This window comes from Elgaria multicarinata, chromosome 20 (genome assembly GCF_023053635.1).
Source record: "Elgaria multicarinata webbii isolate HBS135686 ecotype San Diego chromosome 20, rElgMul1.1.pri, whole genome shotgun sequence".
Taxonomy (NCBI): Eukaryota; Metazoa; Chordata; class Lepidosauria; order Squamata; family Anguidae; genus Elgaria; species Elgaria multicarinata.
The window spans coordinates 9,260,764-9,282,085 of NC_086190.1; the positions used below are offsets into that span (position 1 = coordinate 9,260,764).

The window sequence follows — 21,322 nt, forward strand, 5'->3', positions numbered from 1 at the left end:
CATTTTTGATTTGGAATAGTCAATTCAACTTGACCAAGAAGAACTGAAGAACACGCACATCGTTCTTTTATCTGTACGCTGAGCCTGCAAACCACATATAGACAATGCACATGCACAATCCTGATAATGAAAAAGACCTTGCCATTCACATACGTAAACGGGACAGACAACAACTTTAGATGAAGATTGTGGTAGACAGCTATCACTCTGATCTTCTCACAACTAACAAGGGGAAATGGCCTAGGTTATAGTGTAGCCAAACATGGAAATCACACAACTTGTACAAAAATCAGCCTTTGTCCTACCTTTTTAATGCAGCTGTCTTGCAAAGCTGTCTCAGGATCCGTAAGCATTTGCTGGAAGCAAGAGAGAGAGAAAGTAAGTAAACTATCAGCTCAGTGGACCAGTCAGAGGACACTTTGGAATTTATGGTTAATGTAACCATGGCCAGCTGTGGTTACACTAACAACATGCAAAACAGGTGCAGATGACACCATTAACCCTCTTGTGGTTAAATTTTCCTTAACCACAAAAGGGTTAATGCAGCACCCAAGTCCTCCATCGGGCAGAAATCATAGAGCCCGAAGAGGTGTGCTGGGGGGAGGGTGATGGGTTTAAATTTAAATCACCCATCAGGGGGTGGCTTGGCTGCGGGGACGTCATGCGGTTTTAAAAAGAAATTGCCCATCGGGGAGGGTGGCTGGGTTGGGGGGAGGGTGTGTTTTTTTTTTTTAAAAAAAAGTACTCATTCCTGCGGAGGATCCAGTGACCACCCCCTCATTCTACACGCGCACATTGCGCGACATGCCTGGAGGGCGGAGCACATCGCGGCCACCATTTTAAATGGATTTTTGGTACAGAAAGAAGTGCAGGAGCGCTCCTCCGCTGGAGTGAGTACTTTTTAAAAAAACAACAATCCATGCCCTCCCCCCAGCCCAGCCACCCGATGGGCGATTTAAATTTAAACCCATCGCCCTCCCCCCAGCACCCCTCTGATGGGCACGGAGCCCACAGTATAGAACAGCTGCGGCAATTTCAGCCACTCTATACTTTGGGCTCTATTATTTTGGCCTGTTAACCACAGACACGTGTCAGACAACACTTTTAGCCATGGTTAGTGCCACTAACCACATTGCAGAATGTGGTTAGTGAGCCTAACCACAATGTGGTTAACGGACCAAAATTTTAGCCAAAACGTATGTCAGACGACATGCTAAACCATGGCTAAGGATTCCCTTAACCACTTTGTGGTTATTATTATTATTATTATTATTATTATTATTATTATTATTATTTGCATTTTTATACCACCCAATAGCTGAAGCTCCCTGGGTGGTTCACAAAAACTAAAACCATTCAAAGTATAAAACGAATAGTATAAAAACATGATATAAAATACATGTTAAAAATGATTAAAAACATACCACACATGATTAAAACATCTTTAAAACATCCTTAAAACATTCTAAAATTTCACTGGATAGGCCTGCCAGAACAGAGCAGTCTTTATTGCTTTTTTAAACTCTAAAAGACTGTCAAGTTGACGAATCTCCTCCGGCAGGCCATTCCACAATCTGGGGGCAGCAGAAGAAAAGGTCCTCTGGGTAACAGTTGTTAATCTAGTTTTGCTAGCTGAAGTAAGCAACATGGTTAAGCAGCATGGTTTAGCGTGTCGTCTGAACTGGGCCAGAGAGAGAGAGAGAGAGAGAGGTCAAACAAATCTTCCTTGGCAGGGAAGTCCACAACTGCATTATGGGCATAGAGACCTCATCCATGTCCTCATCAATCATGCCCCTGAAACTGTTGCAGCATTTGATGCTTATGCCAAAATAAATATGTTAATCTTAAACGTGCCACAAGACTCTTTGTTATTTTTGCTGCAACAGACTAAGACAACTTGGAAAGGAACCTCCCCTACAGGTGTTAAAGAGTAAACAGGCTCATATGGGAGGAGGTTATCTAAAAGTGAGTTTGGGCCCAGGTTTAGGTGACTTGGGCTGAAATCATTCTGAGCTTTAAAGGCAAATCACTAGCACTTTCAGTTAAGCCCGGAAATGAACTGGAGGCCAGTGCAGCTGTTATAATAGAGGCATCACATGTTCTCAGAAATGAACATACACTAGTAATCCTGTTGCTGCATTCTGCATCTATGTAGATATGACCACATTTAGTTGTCACAGAGGAACAAAATAAATGAGCCAGAAGCAGCAATACCTCCTCTCCACCAAGAAATTATGGTCAGGTTTAGCCTGACTCTGTTGGAATCCTTGAGGGCATCTCTTTAATTTTTCTCTACCTATAAAATGGAAAGTATGTGTGTGTCACATATGTCCCAAAATGTTTACCCACTTCAACATATGGTATTGGCTTAATGCTGTTCACCCAGACCGGTCTTTGTGAACATGGATGATTTTTTTTAAAACAACAACATGAATTTTGGGGGTTTAAGTATTTTTAAAGAATTTAATAAAAACCTAGGTTTATGCCTACAACTCCCAGCATGCTTTGCACAGATCTCCCAGCATGCCTTGGGTGGGAGGCCAGACTTACTGGCCTTTGGCGGCCATTGTGATTCCTAAAGTCAGTCAACCCAATTCCACATAAAAGGAAACGACCCACATAAATGGACTGCATCCATTTGCAGTGCTTCCTCCCACCTGCCATGTGTGCTTTTAAAATCATAACTAGATACAACAGTGTGTCTTTGAGAGGCCGAACTCTGGACATGCTCAAGGGCACCCCGTATTGATATCACTGTTTTCTCAGAAACTGAGTGAAGCACACGTGCAGCCTTCACCCTTAAGAGGGAGGGAGGAAAGAGAAGCACTCTGCGCATGCGCAGAAACAAGCTTGATGAAGGGGGCCAAGTGCCCGGCTCAGTCCCTGCCCTTCAGTCACAGCTCCTGATGGAGCACTTCATGGGTTAGAAGTGTGGGCTGAGGTAGTCCCAGCAAGACTTGGCCAGAGTTGTGGACGTCCACTAAGAGCTGAGGACATGGGCACCTGAGGGCTGCCAAAGGCATGCTGGGAGGTGTAGTACTGGCATGCTACTATCTCTCAATCCTAACTCAGCCCCCACTTTCCTGACCTCTCGCTAACTGTCTTTGTTCTCCTTCTAACTGACTTTCCCCAACTGCCACTAACCCCACCCACTATTCCATTCCAGCCTCAGCTATCAGTCATTCCTCCATTCCCTCTTCTGTTTCAATAGTAAAGTCAGGCTTTTACATAAAAAATCATAAACTTTATACAGTAATTCTTGCATCTGTCTTGGAAGTTGTGGATTAGTTGTAACAGGAAAAAAAACCTGCAGCATAAAAAATCTCATCAAGTTAAAAGGCCTTGGGATTTATTTATTTATTTAAAATTCACTTGGCACTTAAAGGCCATTAATGCAGTCCCTAGGCAAACCTGCCTGGGAAAAAGAAATCCATAAGCAGAGTGCCACAACTAAGAAGGCCCGCTCTCCGGTTGGCTTCCACCACACCTCAGACAGTGTTCAAAGATTAACACATTATTCAGGGACTTAGGCTTATGCCTACAACTCCCAGCATGCCTTGTGTGGAAGGGAAGATTTATCAGGCTTTGGCAGCCATCATCTGGAAGTGGCTCACCATCCTGGGCCTGAAGGCAGAGCGCCTGGGTTGGCTGCCTCGGGTACTAGGCGCCATCAGCAATGGAAAGGAAGGAGGGTGCAGCTCTGGGCCCATCACCAACAACCAAGCTACCCACAAGTCAGCTGACTAATTTAATTTGTTTTAAAGTAACCTCACAGGCCTAGGACCAGCCTACCTTGCAGTGTTGTCATGAGGGTAAGACAGGAAAAAAGAAATGAATTAAATTTGTTTAAAGGCTAACTCACAGGCCTAGCACCGACCTTCTACTTTAAGATGGTTACCTTGCAGATATATATCTTAGGAGGCCCAAACAGAAACTTGAAATTTGGCATGCTGATAGGTCTGGCTGTACAATGTACCAGAAAAATCTAAAAACATTAAATGTTGGATTTTAAGTATTTTTAAAGAATTTAATAAAAAAAACACTGAGGCTTATGTTTACAACTCCCAGCATGCCTTGCGTGGAATTCCCAAGAGTCTTCTCTTGCCACCAAACCATGACTCATGGTCATGACCAGTACAAGTTGCTATTATTCCTTCAGGACATTCCATAAATAAAATTTCCTCAGCAGGAGATATTGAAAATTGCTTTCTGTTATAAACACTATTCACGGACACGAGCAACGCTGGGCATATCAGCTAGTTCCTTATAAGTAAATGCCTGCCATTCATTTCTGGAAGGGAGGGGTCTTTTAGAACTCCTGGATGTGTGAGCCACTCTGTCCTCAACTTTCAAGCCCTGGTTTCAGACTGCTCACTCAAGCTTTCCATTGGACTGCCCTGGGTATGAAGAAGTATAAGAGGGCTTTCTGTTTCACTTGGGTCTTGTGTGACCAACAAGGTATTCCTGAATCCTCATGTGTTCCTCTATCTTTGGTTATTTTTCAGTTTTGACTTGCTTCTGGATCCTGTCTCTGGTTTGTTCCTCAGCCTGGCTTTTTCCTCAGTCCTCCTGTCTACTGACTTACCCCACAGCTCCACATTCCCAACTTCTGGCTCACTTCAGACTGCTGCTCATGGTCTAGCCATAACAAGGGGACAATAAAGCTCTGCAATTGAGCGTGAAGTTGTGGTGGAGCAAACCCACTCCTCATGCCTAATCATGTTGGTGGAGGTCTAGTTTCACCAAGATAAATCTCCTTGCACACCCTTCATATAGATTCCTGCCATTTACAGAGGGGGAATCCACACGTCGTTCCGAGATCGCTTCTAAGCGACTCCAGTGCGGCGTGAAAGCGATCGTGTAACTGGCCTTTGGAAGAGCCGACGAAGAGACGTCCTTCCCTCTGCCGCCGCCACCCACAGACCTTCTCGCCGACAGGCAAGGAGAGCTCGGCTGAAGAAGGTGGGGTTGAGAGCGGAAGAAGCTCTCCACCCCACCTTCTTCCCCCAAGCTCTCCGTCCCAGCTGGCGAGGAGGTCTGCGGGTGGCGGCAGGGGCGGGAAGGACGTCTCTTCGTCGGCTCTTCCAAAGGCCAGTTACATGATCGCTTTCACGCCGCACTGGGGTCGCTTAGAAGCGATCTCGGAACGACGTGCGGATTCCCCCAGAGTCTACCTCCACGCATGGGCGTTAGGCTGATTTCTTAGTATCAGTAATAATTGCTCTCATTATTATCAGCATAATTTCAGACCTAAATATACTCTCTATAGTCTTTTTTATTCCTCTCCTAATAACCCTCAATATTCTGTTTCCTTTCTGACACGTTTGCACAGCTGTTTTCTGGGAAGTCTCTGCAATGGTTCCAAGATGTCTTTCTGGAGTCGTAGTAGCTAATTTGGAACTCGCAGTCTACTCCAGCTATTTCTCTCTCTCTCTCTCTCTCCCTTTCCAGTGTGGAACACTACACAACAGAAGCCCAACACGTTCTGCCCAATAAATGTGCCAGCTGAGTGGGTCTGGCTCCATTCGTGTGTTTGTATGACCCGGTCTGGCTAAGGCCGCCCAATTTCCTAAGTTCAAATATGTTGGCAGGGTTTTTCCTGAGCTCAGCTGTGACAACAAAGTGTCAGATTTTAAATATGAAAGATTTCTAACTCCTCCAATGTTTTACGTTGCTTTTAATAGACACCAAAAATTGTGGTTTTGGAAAGCTATGAAAAGCAAACAAGAGCGAAAGGTGAGCACTGGAGGAACAAAGCAAAGTTTGTCGGGAGAAATCAGCACTCCACACCGCATGCTAAATAGTTTCGCATGCCCCGCTGCAAGCACATGGGACTGGGGCGATGGAGCGGAACTAAGCCGGGGTTTAAAGGGAAAAGACTGTCCTACTGGGCCAGACCAGCAGACCGCATTTGGCTTATACACATTTAGGGACAGTGTGAAATTTCTCTACTTACATTTTCAGAAGAATTTAGCCTTCTCATAGAATGGGGGTTAAACTGCAAAATGTTATTTCTTTTTCGAGTGAGCCTCTCTCTGGAATTACTGGCAGGTTGGAGGGGCAAGCAACTATCCTGTCTGGGAACCCAAGGTTTCTCCACAGCGGCTTGGCATTGGAGCTAGAGGGCCTCCTAGACAGGAAGGGCTTCCTATTTGGACTGGGGCCTGTGACTTTACCTGAACAGTCTTCCCAGTTCTGGCTCGTTCTGATTTATCCCCCAACTTTAGGACTGGCTACCTGAGACAGAACAGCAAATTCCCCCTCCCCTTCCCTCCCAGTCAAGATGCATAGTACCCAATGTTGGCCAAATCATCTTAGCACCTGAGACAGAAAATCTAACAAGTCCATGGGAATAAAAATGTTGTCAAAATGAATTAAATAACAGACAGATGACTGCTCTTTCACGGTATCACAAATTTATTCCTTGAAGCAACCACCTCACTCTGCCTAATGGCAGGGACAGCTCTGCTCAGCTTTAACTCCTAGCTTAGTCCCTCAACTCTGCCTCATTGCACAACACTGGTTCCTGGCTTCTGGTTTCCCTCGGAATGTTGCCTACATCTTATCCCTGATAGGAACTAAGGATTACAGGTCATACCTTAAAGGATAAGCCACTAAACCATGTGACCTTGTATTGGCCCTAGGAACTATTAAATGTATTGCATTTTTATCCTCCAAGGATCACAGCTGTTGTATACTGCCTCTTCCCTTTGTATCCCACATATTTTATTCTCACACCAACCCTATGAAGTAGGTAAGAGTCATAGACTTCATGAGCTTCAGGGTTGAGCAGATACTTGTACCTGGTCTAAGTCTAGTAATGTGCATTAAGCTGCACTAGCTTGCAAAGACCTGTTGAAGGTCTTTGATGGGCTGATGATGAGCTGTTTGATCAAGGTGTGCTTGATGTTATTTGAATTTGGATAGGATAGGGGGAAATTCGCTTAATATCTAACTCAGATGCTTTCTGTGCAAATGTTAATCTCACTGTCTGTCTATTTTCTCCTCAATATGCAGCATTGCACACTTCACCTAAACCTCCAGACGGTCCTCAAAAACATCCATGATTAATAGTTGGTTTTTTCTCTATGGGCTACGGCACAAGACAGGTACTGCGGAAAGTGGCCAAACCTAAGAGGCCTGTTCTGAAAACTCCCAGGTGGAGGAAAGTTCGTAAATAAAGCTAATACTCCAGATGAGATCTGTACTACTTTCAGCCCCAACATGCTTTTGATTATTATTATTATTATTATTATTATTATTATTATTATTATTATTATTATTTATTTATATAGCACCATCAATATACATGGTGCTGTACAGATAACACAGTAAATAGCAAGACCCTGCCGCATAGGCTTACAATCTAATAAGTTGTAGTAAACAATAAAGAGGGAAGGAGAATGCAAACAGGCACAGGGAAGAGTAAACAGGCACCGGGTAGGGTGAAGCTAACAGTATAGAGTCAGAACAAACTCAATATTTGAAGGCTATAGGGAAAAGAAAAATTTTTAGCTGAGTTTTAAAAGCAGTGATTGAGTTTGTAGTTCTCAAGTGTTCTGGAAGAGCGTTCCAGGCGTAAGGGGCAGCAGAAGAAAAAGGACGAAGCCGAGTAAGGGAAGTGGAGGTCCTTGAGCAGGCGATCTTGCAGAGTACTGTGTCCAATTCTGGGTGCTAAATTTTAAGAAAGGTATTACACAGAAATTGGAACCTGTCCAGGGAAGGTTAACAAAGATGGTTAGTGGTATGGAAAACATGTCCTAAGAGGACAGGTTAAGGGAACAGAGTATGTTTATCCTGGAGGAGAGAAGACTGAGTGGTGGTGGTGGGACATGAGAGCACACTTCAAATCCCTGAAGAGCTGTCACACAGAAGAGGGCAAGGGCTTGTTCTCTTCTAAGGTGGTCAGAAGAATCCAGTTTTGGGGTAGAGTTCAGCCAGCCATCACTGGGTCGGCACCCCAATCTCTGATTTGTGCACCCCTGAGCTTGCTTGACTCATTGCAAGATGAGTTGGGCAAGCTTGCAGTTTTCTGCCACCTGGCAATACCTTGAAAGGAGAGCGCGAGGAGTTGGTGGGAGGCGATGAAGATTCCTGCCACAAATTGCTATTCAAGCAGGAACAGCAGGAAAGGAAAATCAGCCAGGTTCAAAGTGCATTCAAATGCCTGCTTATAGCACACCGCATTGTTCCAACCTTGAACAAGTCTCTCCTCTTACTTTTTCCTCCACATCTTTCCTTTGTGTGTCTTGCCTTCGTATGCAAGCTTAATGACAAGGCCTATCTCTTTTTTTAAAAAAAAAACCACCCTCATGTGAGATGTTTTGAGAGAGAATAATGGTCTGAAAAATGGGATAAAAATATAGCAAATAAATAATAAATTTTGCATACAACAATGTGTATATTAGAAGAAATGTGCACAATAGTAGATACAACTTTTCATGCAGTTTTTTTTTTTAAAAAAAAACTGATGTAGAAATGGGACAGAATGAACTTAATGTAGGAAAATGAGAAACTGAGCAGAACTGAACTTGATAGATGTGTCCATCCCTATTGCCAAAACCTCCTTTGGTGAACCACTCAAGGCTTCACAGTGATGGAAGTAAGGGTACTCCCATAAGAACGCCAGAAGTCCCCAACTGGATCAAGCCAAAGATCCCTGTTTAAAATAGTGGCGAACCAAATACTTCCAGAGAGAAAGCAAGGAATGAAGGCAATAGCCCACAAACCCCATGTTTGCATCCCGGGAAATGTCATACAATTATGGCATGTTGCCTCTGAGCCTGGAAGTTCTACTTAGCCGTCAAGGCTGTCATTCTGGGAGGATAGTTCTATCAGTTGCTAAAACTCTGAACACTGGACCACATTCAAACCATGGTACCACACCAATTTCAATTTCTTTCTCACTATTCCACCTGATATCAACAATCAACAATAATAACTCCGACATCATTTAAAACCCGTTGATGCTTCACCTAAGCAAATCTGCCCAATGTATGGACAGGAGACAGAAGAACCTCATGTAAGCTGCCTTCAGTTCTATGAAAGAAGAATGTGAGAAATGCTTAATAAATATATAAATAAATCTTAACTTACTATGGGTTGCATCCAGACTGTCATATATAGGAGGCTCATTTGAAAACAATGGCACATAAATTAGTTATGACTAACTGAAGTCCCATTAATTTTAATGGGTTGTCTCTTTTTGGATCCAACACAATATATATATATAGACTGACCTTCCAAGACAGTCTAAACAGGTTTAAATGATTTGGAAATGTAACTTATGAATCTGTTGTACATTGAGTCAGAATAAGTCCATCTATCCCACTATTGTCTATTCTGACTGAAATTTTCACCTTACCCTGAAAAGAGAGGGGAGAGATTATGGCCATAGCTAGACCTAAGGTTTATCCCTGGATCATCCAGGGGTCAAACCTGTTCACCTAGGTGACACACAGGGGATCCAGTGCTCAGGCAGGGGCGAACCCTGGATGATCCCAGGATAAACCTTAGGTCTAGCTGTGGCCATATATGTCTGCTCAACCTTTCATGGGAGTAGGGATAGGAAAACCAGGAAACCTTCAGCCTGCTGAAATTCTCTGAACTTATCTTCAAAGCTTAGTTCAGCCCACTCCTGTTCTGATTTGTGATCTGTTTCTTTCGGTTCATTTGAACAGGAAAAGTGCTCATTTTTCAAAAGTGTATACTTCCGCCCCATTGAATAAAGTGTGAAAATATGATTTTTTAAAAATATGAGCATTTTTTAAAATGCACAACTTAAAATTGTGCATTTTAAACATATGTGTATTTCTTAACGTGTGCATGAAAATGGGAATATTTAAAAGTGCACATTTAAAAAATGCCAAACTTTAAATTTTTAAAATTGTGCATTTTGTGGCTGTAAACACAACTTTGGGAATTTGTGAACATTTTTGGAGGACATGTGCTCCCGTTCATGTTCAGGGTTGCGAACGGGGCATTTTTCAAGTGATTTGCGAACTGAACTGAAATTCTTGTACAATCCTACGTAGAAGGAAGTTCCAAAGAATGAAGATTCTCTCTCTGGGCATGGCTAGACCTACCAACAGAGGGGGGAGGATCTCATGATAGGATGATCGTGAGATCCTCCCTTTTAGTCTACATGTGGCGCACACCATCCTGGGAGGATGGAGGATGTCGCGCCCGCCATTTTTTTTTTTTTTTTGAAGATGAGTGCTTGAGCGCTTCAGCAAAAGGGTTGGTGTTTTTTTAAAAACAACAACAACAAACGCTCCCGCTCCCCCTACCCCACCCCTGTGCCCGGTTCCCGGCTCCTCGCAGTTACCCACGAGCAGCCGGGACGAAATCAGGATGGCTGCCCACATGTCCACATGTCTCAGGACGATCCCAAGACCATGGGAAAAGTCAGGATTAAAGCCATCCTGGTTATCCCGGGGCAAGGGAAGGATCATCCATCCCTGCCCGCGGGATCCCCTGTGCGTCATGTGGATGCATACGGATGATCCCGGGGCGATCCCCAGGATATTGCCCCATCTAGACATGCCTCCCTCCCTCACACACACAGAGAGATTCTTTTAGAGGACAAATTCGTATTCATAAATGATGCTACCCAGAACAGGGCTGCATTGGCAGATCTAAATCCCCCCTGGATAAAGGGGAGCTCTTTTCAGATGAAACTTCTGCTTCTCTCAAAGAAACCTGCACTCCATTCTATGACATCCTTGCAACAAAGAGTCAAGGTTGTGGAATGAAGAAAGCAATGCATGGTGAATATTAAGAATCACTAACAAGTTTATTACAAGAAAAAACGAATATGAAACTGAAATGTAGAATATCAACGCTAAGGATTTCTTTTTTCAAAACGGAGTATTAATAACCTTTCCCCTTGAATTTTGTGACTGTAATCCATGACAAATATCAGGAAGTTAAACATGCTGTCTAATGAGGAGCATTTGTAGAGGACTACAAACCTTCGTCCAAGACAAACGGAAGGAAGGCAAGGCACAGATGACCAAATGGCACCTTTTTCTTGCCCAGTAATCATAGGCTGGTGAGATCAGGATATTAAATACAACCTCTCAGTCTTCTTCAGAGCCAGTTTGATTTTATGTGGCAGCATTTTTATCAGGCTCTAAAACTCCAGTGTTTGTGAGCAGATGAAATGCAATTCAGGCTTTGCCAGTTTTTGCTTAAGAAGAAGAGGGGAAAATAAATATCATGAACTCATTACATGTATTTCTGTGTAGAAATACAGATCTAAGTGTCTTTCTTTTAACAATGACCTTTAGTTCTGGTCACATTGGTGCAAGTCCATTTCCCTCCATTTAAATATTGAATTCATTCATTTTGAACAGGAATGAGGAACCTCCGTTCTCCCAGGCCCTGTCAAATGCTCAGGCAGTCCCTTTCTTTTGCAGAGAGAAACACGGGGGTTCCTTATATTAAAGGGAAATCGTGTTTACTGGCGCTTTGCTTCCTGCTTCTCTTGCACAATTGTAATGAGTTAAACTACACAGGAGGAGAGGGCTACCACATGGTCTGTAATTGAAAATTTTATGTCCTCATAGAATTCAATGGGACAGTGCCCCCTACTGGGTATTTTGTAGCATAACTTCAGCTGCATGAGATATTTCAGAAGAATTAGGATATCCAAGGTGTCTTTTTAAAAACAGAATAACTGGGGGAAGGGGCCATAGATGTGCAGGAGGTTCATGACATCATCAAAATGACCCACAAACTGGCCGGTCACAAGTGTGCTATAAAATTGCTGATTTAGAAAACTCCACAGCCCAATTGCTTCTTGCTTAGGGTTTGGCGAGCTCAATGAGCCTCTCAAACCCTCAGCAAAGCGTGCTTTCTGGGACCTCCAGAAAGTGTGCAATTCCCCTGGCCGTTGGCATGATCGGGGGAATTCTGCACTTTTCGGAAGCCCCAGAAAGCACGCTTTGACATCCCCCACCTGGGCCAATGGGGGTCTTAAAGGGCCTCTTAATGCAAGGCCCTGATTGGCGGAAGGGGGGAAGAGAAACATGCAATTGCCTCAAGGCTGGGGAAATTGAAATTGCCATTAGAGTGGAGGGGGGAAATATGCGATTTCCCCAGCCTTGGGGAATCACATGTTTCTCCCCCTCCCCTCTGCCAATGGGGCTTTAAATTGTGTATTCCCCCCCACATGCATTAATGGTGGTTGCCATTAACATGGCAGAGGGAAAGGGGAAAAGGGCGAGAGATCAGGGCAGACCCACACTTGACCGTTCTTGAAGGCTCATGAGCCATTGGGCATGGGTCCGTCCTATTGTCAGGTCAGTCTGCCTGGGTTCGTGAGGGCTGGATGTGGGGGCATCTGCTGCCCTTGCAGACCTAGGTGGGATTTCGCAACAATGCTTTTACTAGGGTGACCATATTTGGGAAACCAAAAAAGAGGACACCTAGTGTGTGTGTGGGGAAGCAGCTTTCTGAGTCCTGCAGAAAGGACGTTATTCCCCCGCCACCTTAAAGAACCCGATTGGAGTGGAGGAGGGGAAAGGATTTCATTCTGCACCACCACCATCCACTCCAATTGGGGCCTTTTCTATAATGTCCACGAATGACCCACTTTCCCCTTTAAGACCTCAATTGGAGCTCGGGATGGGGGAATGATGTGCCTCAAGAAAGCATGTCACTCCCTCCTGCCATGCTAATGGCAGCCTTAAAGAGGAAGGTATGTCATTCCAGGACATTATTGAAAATTCTAGAAAATCCCCCCTGACACCATGGAAAGAACAAAAACCAGGACAAATCCGGGGAAATCCTGACAGTTGGTCACCCTAGCTTTCACGCTTCTCTCGGCACAGAAAAGGGACAGAAAGGCACGGACTGATAACTCTGTGCTTCTCTCTGCACAGAGAAAGGGGCAGTTCCTTTCTCTGTGCAAAGAGAAAGGAGTCTCTTCTTGAGACAACACTAGATATATATTTTGTCTGATCTCTTCATTGCTTGCTGTGACAACCCCCTTTGAGCTTCCTTTATTTTTTCCTATAATCAAAGGATCCCAACTCGGGGACAAGTCCTCAGAATGCTACCTGTGGCGTTACACCCCACAAGTCAGTTCCCAAATGTATGTCTGAAGTTTGTAAGTCTGTGGTTTTTAGAATGTTGGCCTGAGTGGGCGGAGTTAGAATGTCTTGGGACGGGGAGGAGTGATATATAAGGGAAGGACGGAGGGGATTGGGGGAGACTTTTTAGGTACTTTTAAAGTCTTTCGTGCTCTCTGTGTTGAGGGTACTTAAGTTCTGGAAAATTGGAGGTTCAGGGTAGAGAGTGGTGTCTTTGGAGTGTGGTGTGCACATAGTTGATGTATATTAAACAATACTGACAATAAAGAAAGCTCAAGAGTGATTGTGTGAGAGAAAGGAAAGCGTGCATGTGAATGGGTAGAAGGATTGGATGAAAGGTTTTAAAAAGGGTTTTTCAAAGTTTTATTTTGAAATAAAGCTTGTGAACTTTTTAAAAGAAATTTCAATTATTTTTTTTATAACTACCACAAAAATCCCACGTGTCTGTTTGGCAGATATTATCTGAAGTTTATACATTTAGCACGCACTCTGACAATAATTCACCTCCGCACATATAACTCACAGTGTATTATTTTATTATTGAAATCCTTCTCCATTTAACCCCTTTCTCCGCATATTGGAGGAAGGCAGTGTTTGCCCCTCGCCTCAGGCGTATCAAGCGGTGGTGCTTAGCTTGAGCAGGGAGTAGCCGCGGCCGGGTCTCGTGTTCAGAGCCTGTGTCGCCCCATAAGAAGTGGTGGCAGACGTGAGGTCTGGTGTTCAGAGCCTGTGTCGTGGCACTACCCACTGACTTTGTGACTCACTGACCCTTTTCTGGCTTCGCAGCAACCAGCCCAGCACTCTATTCAGAGAATTGTAGAATAGTACAGTCGGAAGGGGCCTATAAGGCCATCGGGTCCAACAACCCTAAATCATACCTGACAAGCAGTGCTTTACACCCTTATCCTGCCACCATAGAACACTGTACCTTACCTCAGGTACTTCAAGAATCCAGTCCATTTTATGAAACAGAATTTTATTTGTCATATTTGTTTGTTTCAGTACAGTTTCATCTGTAACCATGTCTACTCGATCCACTAATCTCCTACTCTATCTCCTCCCATTCACTTCCACCCCAAAATAATAAAACATGTTGATCCTATTTTCTTCTAACCCCTTATGCAGAGAAACCCAGACTCTTCTCCTTTCTCTCTCTACACACACTCTACTGCTCTTTCTAATTCCTTCCTCTAACTGCCAATCCAAACCTTTGAACCACCAGCATTCACTTCCCATTCATTTCACTCTAGGGTGACCATATGAAAAGGAGGACAGGGCTCCTGTATCTTTAACAATTGTATTGAAAAGGGAATTTCAGCAGGTGTCATTTGTATGCATGTCGCACCTGGTGAAATCCCCTCTTCATCACAACAGTTAAAGCTACAGGAGCTATACTGCAGTTATACTGTGACCAGATTTAAAAGAGGGCAGAGCACCTGCAGCTTTAACTGTTGTGATGAAGAGGAAATTTCACCAGGTTCTCCATATATACAAATGACCCCTGCTGAAATTCCCTTTTCAATACAACTGTTAAAGATACAGGAGCCCTGTCCTCCTTTTCATATGGTCACCCTATTTCACTCGATCTCCCTCCCATCAGCATTAACCACTTACTTACGTCCTAAATAGTAATAGTCATTAACACATTGCAAATACTTACATAGGGTGACCATATGAAAAGGAGGACAGGGCTCCTGTATCTTTTAACAGTTGCATAGAAAAGGGAATTTTAGCAGGTGTCATTTGTATATATAGAGAACCTGGTGAAATTCCCTCTTCCTCACACCAGTTAAAGCTGAAGGAGCTATACTAGAGTGACCAGATTTAAAAGAGGGCAGGGCACCTGTGATGAAGAGGGAATTTCACCAGGTTTCCCATATATACAAACAACACCTGCAGAAATTCTCTTTTCAATACAACTGTTAAAGATACAGGAGCCCTGACCTCCTTTATATATGGTCACCCTAAAGATTTACACTATATATAATTGGCGATAAACAATAAAACTTCACACTTGCTTCTTTAATATCAAGTCCATTTTAAAAAGAGATGTTGGTCTAAACCAGAGGGTTCCCCATTGGGTTGTGGAAAGCAAAGATAGCTGAATGTAGCACTGGCAAATCACCACATTGAGTTATGTTGTTAGCCATAAATTTATTTTCTTAACTATATCATCAGGCTGGCTTAATATCGAATTTGAATATGGCCAGACTTCATTCACAGCATTTCAAATATTAAAAACAAAACCAACCAACCAAGACAACATTTTTTCCTGCACTCTAGTTAGGCAAAACTAACATTATTTTCAAGGATGGAGAAGCTGCTTTTTAATATTGCGAGTCAAAACCTCACTTCAATAAAGCAAAGCAAGTAATTAATTTCAATTTTGTCATAGAATTGACCTCAATGTTGACAAAATGATAAAAGGGAATGGAATTGTCCTGTTCTTTGTATATTGATAACCTGTTCGCTAAGATGATCCATAATAATCATAAGTAAATGAGGAGTGCTTATATATCTTCTGTTCTGGTAATGCAGATATGCCCACACTGCCCACTAATTGCTGAATGGAGATTAAAGAAATCATGCTAAATATGATGTGCATTGCTGACCCCATGCTTTTCCTCAGATTCCCTCGCCTGTACTTTTTCATATTAACAGTACTTTCAAATTGGTATCCTTCCCCCTCCCACTACTTGTACTTCTCCATGTTAACGGCATTGCATTCCCTCAATCATTTATTCTTAGAAATAAAATTCCATTTAAAGATGTACTTTCACAAAGGTGCATCAAGTCCACTACAGTGAGTTTTGCTCTGTCTCTCACTGCCTCTCCTGGTAGCAATACCAGTCAGAGCCCCTGACAGACAACAAAGGGGCACAGAGTCTTCTGACAGCAGCAGACAGATCATTCTGTAGGTGATGAACTTGCAGCCAGTCTAAGAAGGCTCTATGGTTTCTGTCCAGAAATAGGAAGACACTTTCAATAGTGACTGCTGCTGGCGGGGAATCCCAGCAGGAATGGAGGCAACTTCAGTTGCAGGACCACCAGGTACTTGTGATGGCAGGGATTTTTGGTGGCAACTGGCCCACTTTTTTTTCAGCAAGTGCGGGGTTGTGGTGGACCACACAATGGGGTTTTGGGGTTCCCTGTGGTCCATGGGCTGTGCACCCATGTTCTATGTAAATGTGCATAGTTCTGTAGCCTTCCTTTATTTTCTGCTGTGATGCCAATGTTAGGAAAAAGGCACCTTCTCATCTTCCTACTTAAGTCAGCCAGCTCTGTGGCAAAAAGGATGAAAACACATACATTCAACAGCAGCCTTTTTAAACACTGCTAGTGTCCATAGGGAGGCGAGTTATTTTTCCTACACTGTCTGGGAACATAACCCTGCCTAGTACCCTGACAGAAAGGATGGGATATGTCAGTTTGATACCCACCAGCCACTGAGCCAACGGTCACTTGAACATGACAAGGTCTTAGTCAATCTATCTGATAGACTGAGAAAAATGACCCCCATTAGCGCAATAGATGAAAACAAAGTTGCATCCTGAGAGGTGAAAAAAAAACCCAAACAGAATTGGAGCAGGGTGACAGGTCCTAGGTGTCTGTCAAGTTGAGACATCCCAGTAAGATGGGGGAAATGATAATATATACCTGGTACATTTATAGGAGCAAATTCCTCTTACAGACCAATTGTAAACAATGTAGAGTTGTACGGCTGTAAAAGGTTGAAACAAGAGCTGAGCCAAATTTTATCCGAATACATTTTGGGGGGAGAAAATTTCCAAGATTTTTCTTTTTCTCACACCCTTCTAGAAAAAGCCCAATTTATTGAATTTTCACTGAATGTTCTTGGTTTGCTTTGTGGCATCCTCCCCCCTCCCACACAAGCAACCCCTCCTTCTGGGGCACTGGGGCAGACTCAAAGGAGTGGCTGCCAGGCCATTAGCAGAGTTGCTCCTGCTGCTGCCACTGGCAGTAGCAACCAAGCATACTTAGGAAAAGAGAAGAAGCTGTGCTATTGCCACAGCTAGTAGTGAGCAAGGGGTGCTTCCAGGCCAGGATTTGTGGCAGAAGCTTCCCCAAAGACAGCAGGTCCTTCTTACTACACTTTGAAGCAAGTGAAGTAATACACATTACTATCTATAGATGGATGTGCGTAAAAGACCATTACATTCAGAGATTAAGGGCTTTGCTAGACCTGCCGGTATAAGCTGGCAGGGAGGCGGGGCGACGGCGAGCTGACGTTAGCGCGAGCACCCGGGGCTTCCAGACGCCAGATGCGCAGGGACCTCGCGATCCCTGCAGCGTCCGCCATTTTTTTTTTCAGTTTAAAGGGGCCATGTGTGGCCCGAAGACTGCGGAGAAGGTAAGGTTTTTTTTTTTAATTTAGCCCCCCCAACCCGCTGCTGATCCCTCCCCATAGGCCCCTGCCTACTCGCTCGTCCTCCCCGCATCCGCCATCCCCGATCCCGTCCCTGATCTTCTCCCCCCTCCTTCGGCAGCCCCATCCCCGATCTTCTCCCCCCCTCACCTTGGCAGCCCCATCCCCGATCTTCTCCCCCCTCCCTCGGCAGCCCCATCCCCGATCTTCTCCCCCCTCCCTCGGCAGCCCCATCCCCGATCTTTGCCCCCTCCCTTGCCATCATCAATGTCCAGCTTCCCCCCCTCTCTCCTGGTGGGTCCGGCCTTCCCCCTGCCCCTCTCCCCCCCTTGGGATCTCCCCCGGCTGATGGGCACAGCGCTCAGTGCTGTGGCCAGTCCGCGGCTTTCTGCGGCTACTCGCGAGTAAGCGAGTAGCCGCAAAAAGCCACGGAAGTAGATAGACGTTTCGCAGCTCCGGCCTGAGGCTGGGGCTGCGAAAAAGGCGCTCCATAAGCGACTTTGCTTATGGCACGTTAGGGGAGGCTTCAGCGCGGCCTGGCGCCGGATTCCCCTGTGCATCATCTGGACGCACAGCAGGGAAACCGGCCCACACTCGTCTAGCAAGGCCCTAAATCTACCTAATTGTACCACTAATGGTGAGCCCTGCCCATGAGAAACCGTTGGAGGTTTTCTCCTCGCTTTGGATAATTTGAGGTGAAATGGTTCCACCCAATTTCTCTGCCCAGAAATAGGACTGAGACTTTTTAGAGGCCATATTACACAGCTCCAGAAGAAGGAATTTCCAACAGAAGAAAGTCTGACTGAGCTGAGGGGAGCTTCCTTTTGTCTATGGCTGAAATCCTATGACCACTTACTGGGAGAGGGGGAGTAAGCTCCACCAAATAAAATTGGACTTACTTCTCCGTAAACCTGCACAGAACTGGGCTACTATACACTTAAGGTTTAACCCCTTTAAAAACAACCAAAAACAACAACAACTCACCACCAAATAATTAAAAGATATGTGGAGATATTTACTGAATATCCACCGCCTTAAATAAGCTATCTAATGTTCGGTGTGATTTGTTCAGGAGATAAAATACATTGTTTTGCCACAACACTGTAAAGACTTACACACTACTCAAAAGCAGGATATTTAAAAAAGAAATGCGGGGTGGGGGGAAGAATAGTTAGCTTGAGAGAGAATGGCTCCTGAAGGTTATGGTTTTGTATGAGGGAAGGAAACAATGGGGAGAATTAAATAGATCCCCATTTCTTCTTTTTTCTGAAGTAATACTGGGCCATTGATATTCACTATGGAGAAACGTTAACACAGCAACTCCATGGATTAACTTTCATCGTAAGCATATAATCGCTTTCCTAGTTTTAAAAAAGTGCACAATGTTGTTTTATCCGAACAGATGGGGGGTGCCAGGTGAATTCACTTTTAAGAGCTGTTGAAACAATCTCAGGCACAATTTGATAATATTATGCTTGGAATAATAATATTATGTTTGGAAAGCCCCAATATTTTATTTCATCTTCTAGACGACAGAGAGTGGGTGGTAATTTCACTGCTTTTTTTTGAGGCAGGAATTCCAGGAGACCAGTCCTGCAAGAGACGACAACGCCTTCCATGGGTGGGGAATTAATGGATGCTGGAGTTGTAAAAGTAATGCCTGTCTCCAAAAACTCTTAATCTTTTAAGATACCAGTAACCAAAGCACTGCATTAGACATTGCTGGAGATATTTCAGCAAAGGTTGGCTGGCCAACTGTAATGGATGCTGCAGTTGCATCTTGCATTGCAGATTCCGCACTGAGCAGGCGATTGAACTAGGTCACTTTCAAGTTCTCTTCTAACTATGATCCTATGATTATATGAAAACAACAGACACAAGGAAACATTCATTTCTCTACTGAGTTCTTTGAGAGGCTATATCAGCATAGATGGATCATAAACTGCCCATATCTATAACGGACATTGTATAAAAACATATTAATTGGCCTTTATTTATTGCATTTATATCCCATCTTTTTTCTTCCAAGGAACACAAGGCAATGTACATAATCCTCCTCCTCTCCAGTTTTATCCTCACAACAACAGCCCTGTGAGGTAGGTTGGGCTGAGAATCTGTGACTGGCCCTCAGTCACCCAGTGAGCTTCCATGGCTGAGTGAGGACTAGAACCTGGATTTCCCGACTCCCAGTCCAACACTCTAACCACTACACTGGCTCTCATATGAACTTGCCATTGATTGTGTTACTTGAAATATCTGAGTAACATTTTTGAGTGACAAACTTACTTAGATTCTTCATAACTGAAATAAGGATGGTTATAAAAGATTCTAAGGTACTTCTGTACATCAGGAATACATTTATTTCAACAGTTCTAAGTGGGATTTTCAATCAGATATGACACATGAAGACAAATCTGATAAATGTTTATTCAGACATAAGTCTCACAGGGTTCAACAGGACCTACTCCTAAGGATGGATGGATCAGCCTATGTCTATTTCCAGTTCATATAAGTTTCACATGTATTCAATCATAAGTCCAATGGTCCCTTTAAAAAAGAAAAGAAAAAAAGGCCAACGCTACGGGGCTTCCCGTTGCCCCGTCGCGTCGTGCGTCTAGAAGCCGGCGACGGCGTGCTAACTCTAGCGTGCCGTCGCCCCTCCCCCCTGCCGGCTTATCCAGCAGGTCTAGCAAGGCCTTAAGTCTCTGTGTAACCAAGAGTTGTGTCTTCTTTAAGCCACAATTGCCCAGAACATCAACAGAAAAATCCCAGCCTAAGGATCCTCTTCTCCAATTCCATCATCCAAATGACTACCAAATGAATCTGAGAGTAATAAATTAATATAGCTAGCAGGAGCTCGCAAATGAAATATGCAAATGTAACCACCATTTCAGGATATTTATCCAAGCCTGGCATTTAACTGATCAAATACCCACTTTCAGATAAATAGTGGCATTTCCCATGCAGAATCTTCCTAAGGAAATTAGATTGAACTCTTTCCACTTGAGAGTTAAATCCAGAAATCCAGAATGGGATGTGAAACATGTTGGGCCAAAGACTTAGGCCACAGCTAGACCTAAGGTTTATCCTGGGATCATCCAGGGTTCGCCCCTGCCTGAGCACTGGATCCCCTGTGTGTCACCTAGATGAACAGGTTTGACCCCTGGGTGATCCAGGGATAAACCTTAGATCTAGATACAGCCTTAGTTTTAGACAGTTGGATAGCAGAAGGTAAGATAGGAACACCTTGCTTAAGGAAACCATCGAAATGGCCTGTAGATAACCAAATATTTATATAGTTCTTGATTTCACCATAGGCAAGGCTCAATAAAGATAATTTCCCAATGGTTGGTTTGGAAGAATTGGGAATGTGTTCATGTTCATTCCCTCCCTCCCTTTTGCACACTGATTCCTTCTTCCAGTTCTATCGTTTGCCATGACATTTCCATCATGGTTAATACTAAACTCTGAAGTCAGATTTGAAATAATGAACTGAAATGCAGTTCCAAACCATGGTTGAAGTAAACTTGAAATGGAGGAGAGGATCCACATGTGTGTAGGGAGAACCCTAGGTCCTCTAAAAAACCAACCCAACTGTACCTCTCAGGAACAGCACCTCCTCACTCCGAAGGGGAAAAGGGAAACCAGCCCCTAAACTTATAGTGCAGATACACCTTCAGAATCACAGGACTAGTGGGGAGGAGAGAAGACGTAATATTCAACATGCACACATTTCAGCCTTGCTTCTTTCCCTTGAAGAATGTGACTATTAAGAGAGTGAGCTTTAGCATACAATGCCACATTCTTTTAACCTGCTTTCCCTACTGAGCTAAGTGAG

General features: G+C 43.9%; 1 protein-coding gene across 1 annotated transcript in view; it reads right to left on the minus strand.

Moving 5' to 3' along the window:
* The window catches only part of PRDM16 (PR/SET domain 16), a 379,417-nt gene that overhangs the window by 273,916 nt on the left and 84,179 nt on the right, over positions 1-21,322 (minus strand). Inside the window, exon 3 of the mRNA XM_063145447.1 lies at positions 306-356. Within this exon, the coding sequence (XP_063001517.1) occupies positions 306-356 (51 nt within the window). The remainder of the gene's footprint in view (positions 1-305; positions 357-21,322) is intronic.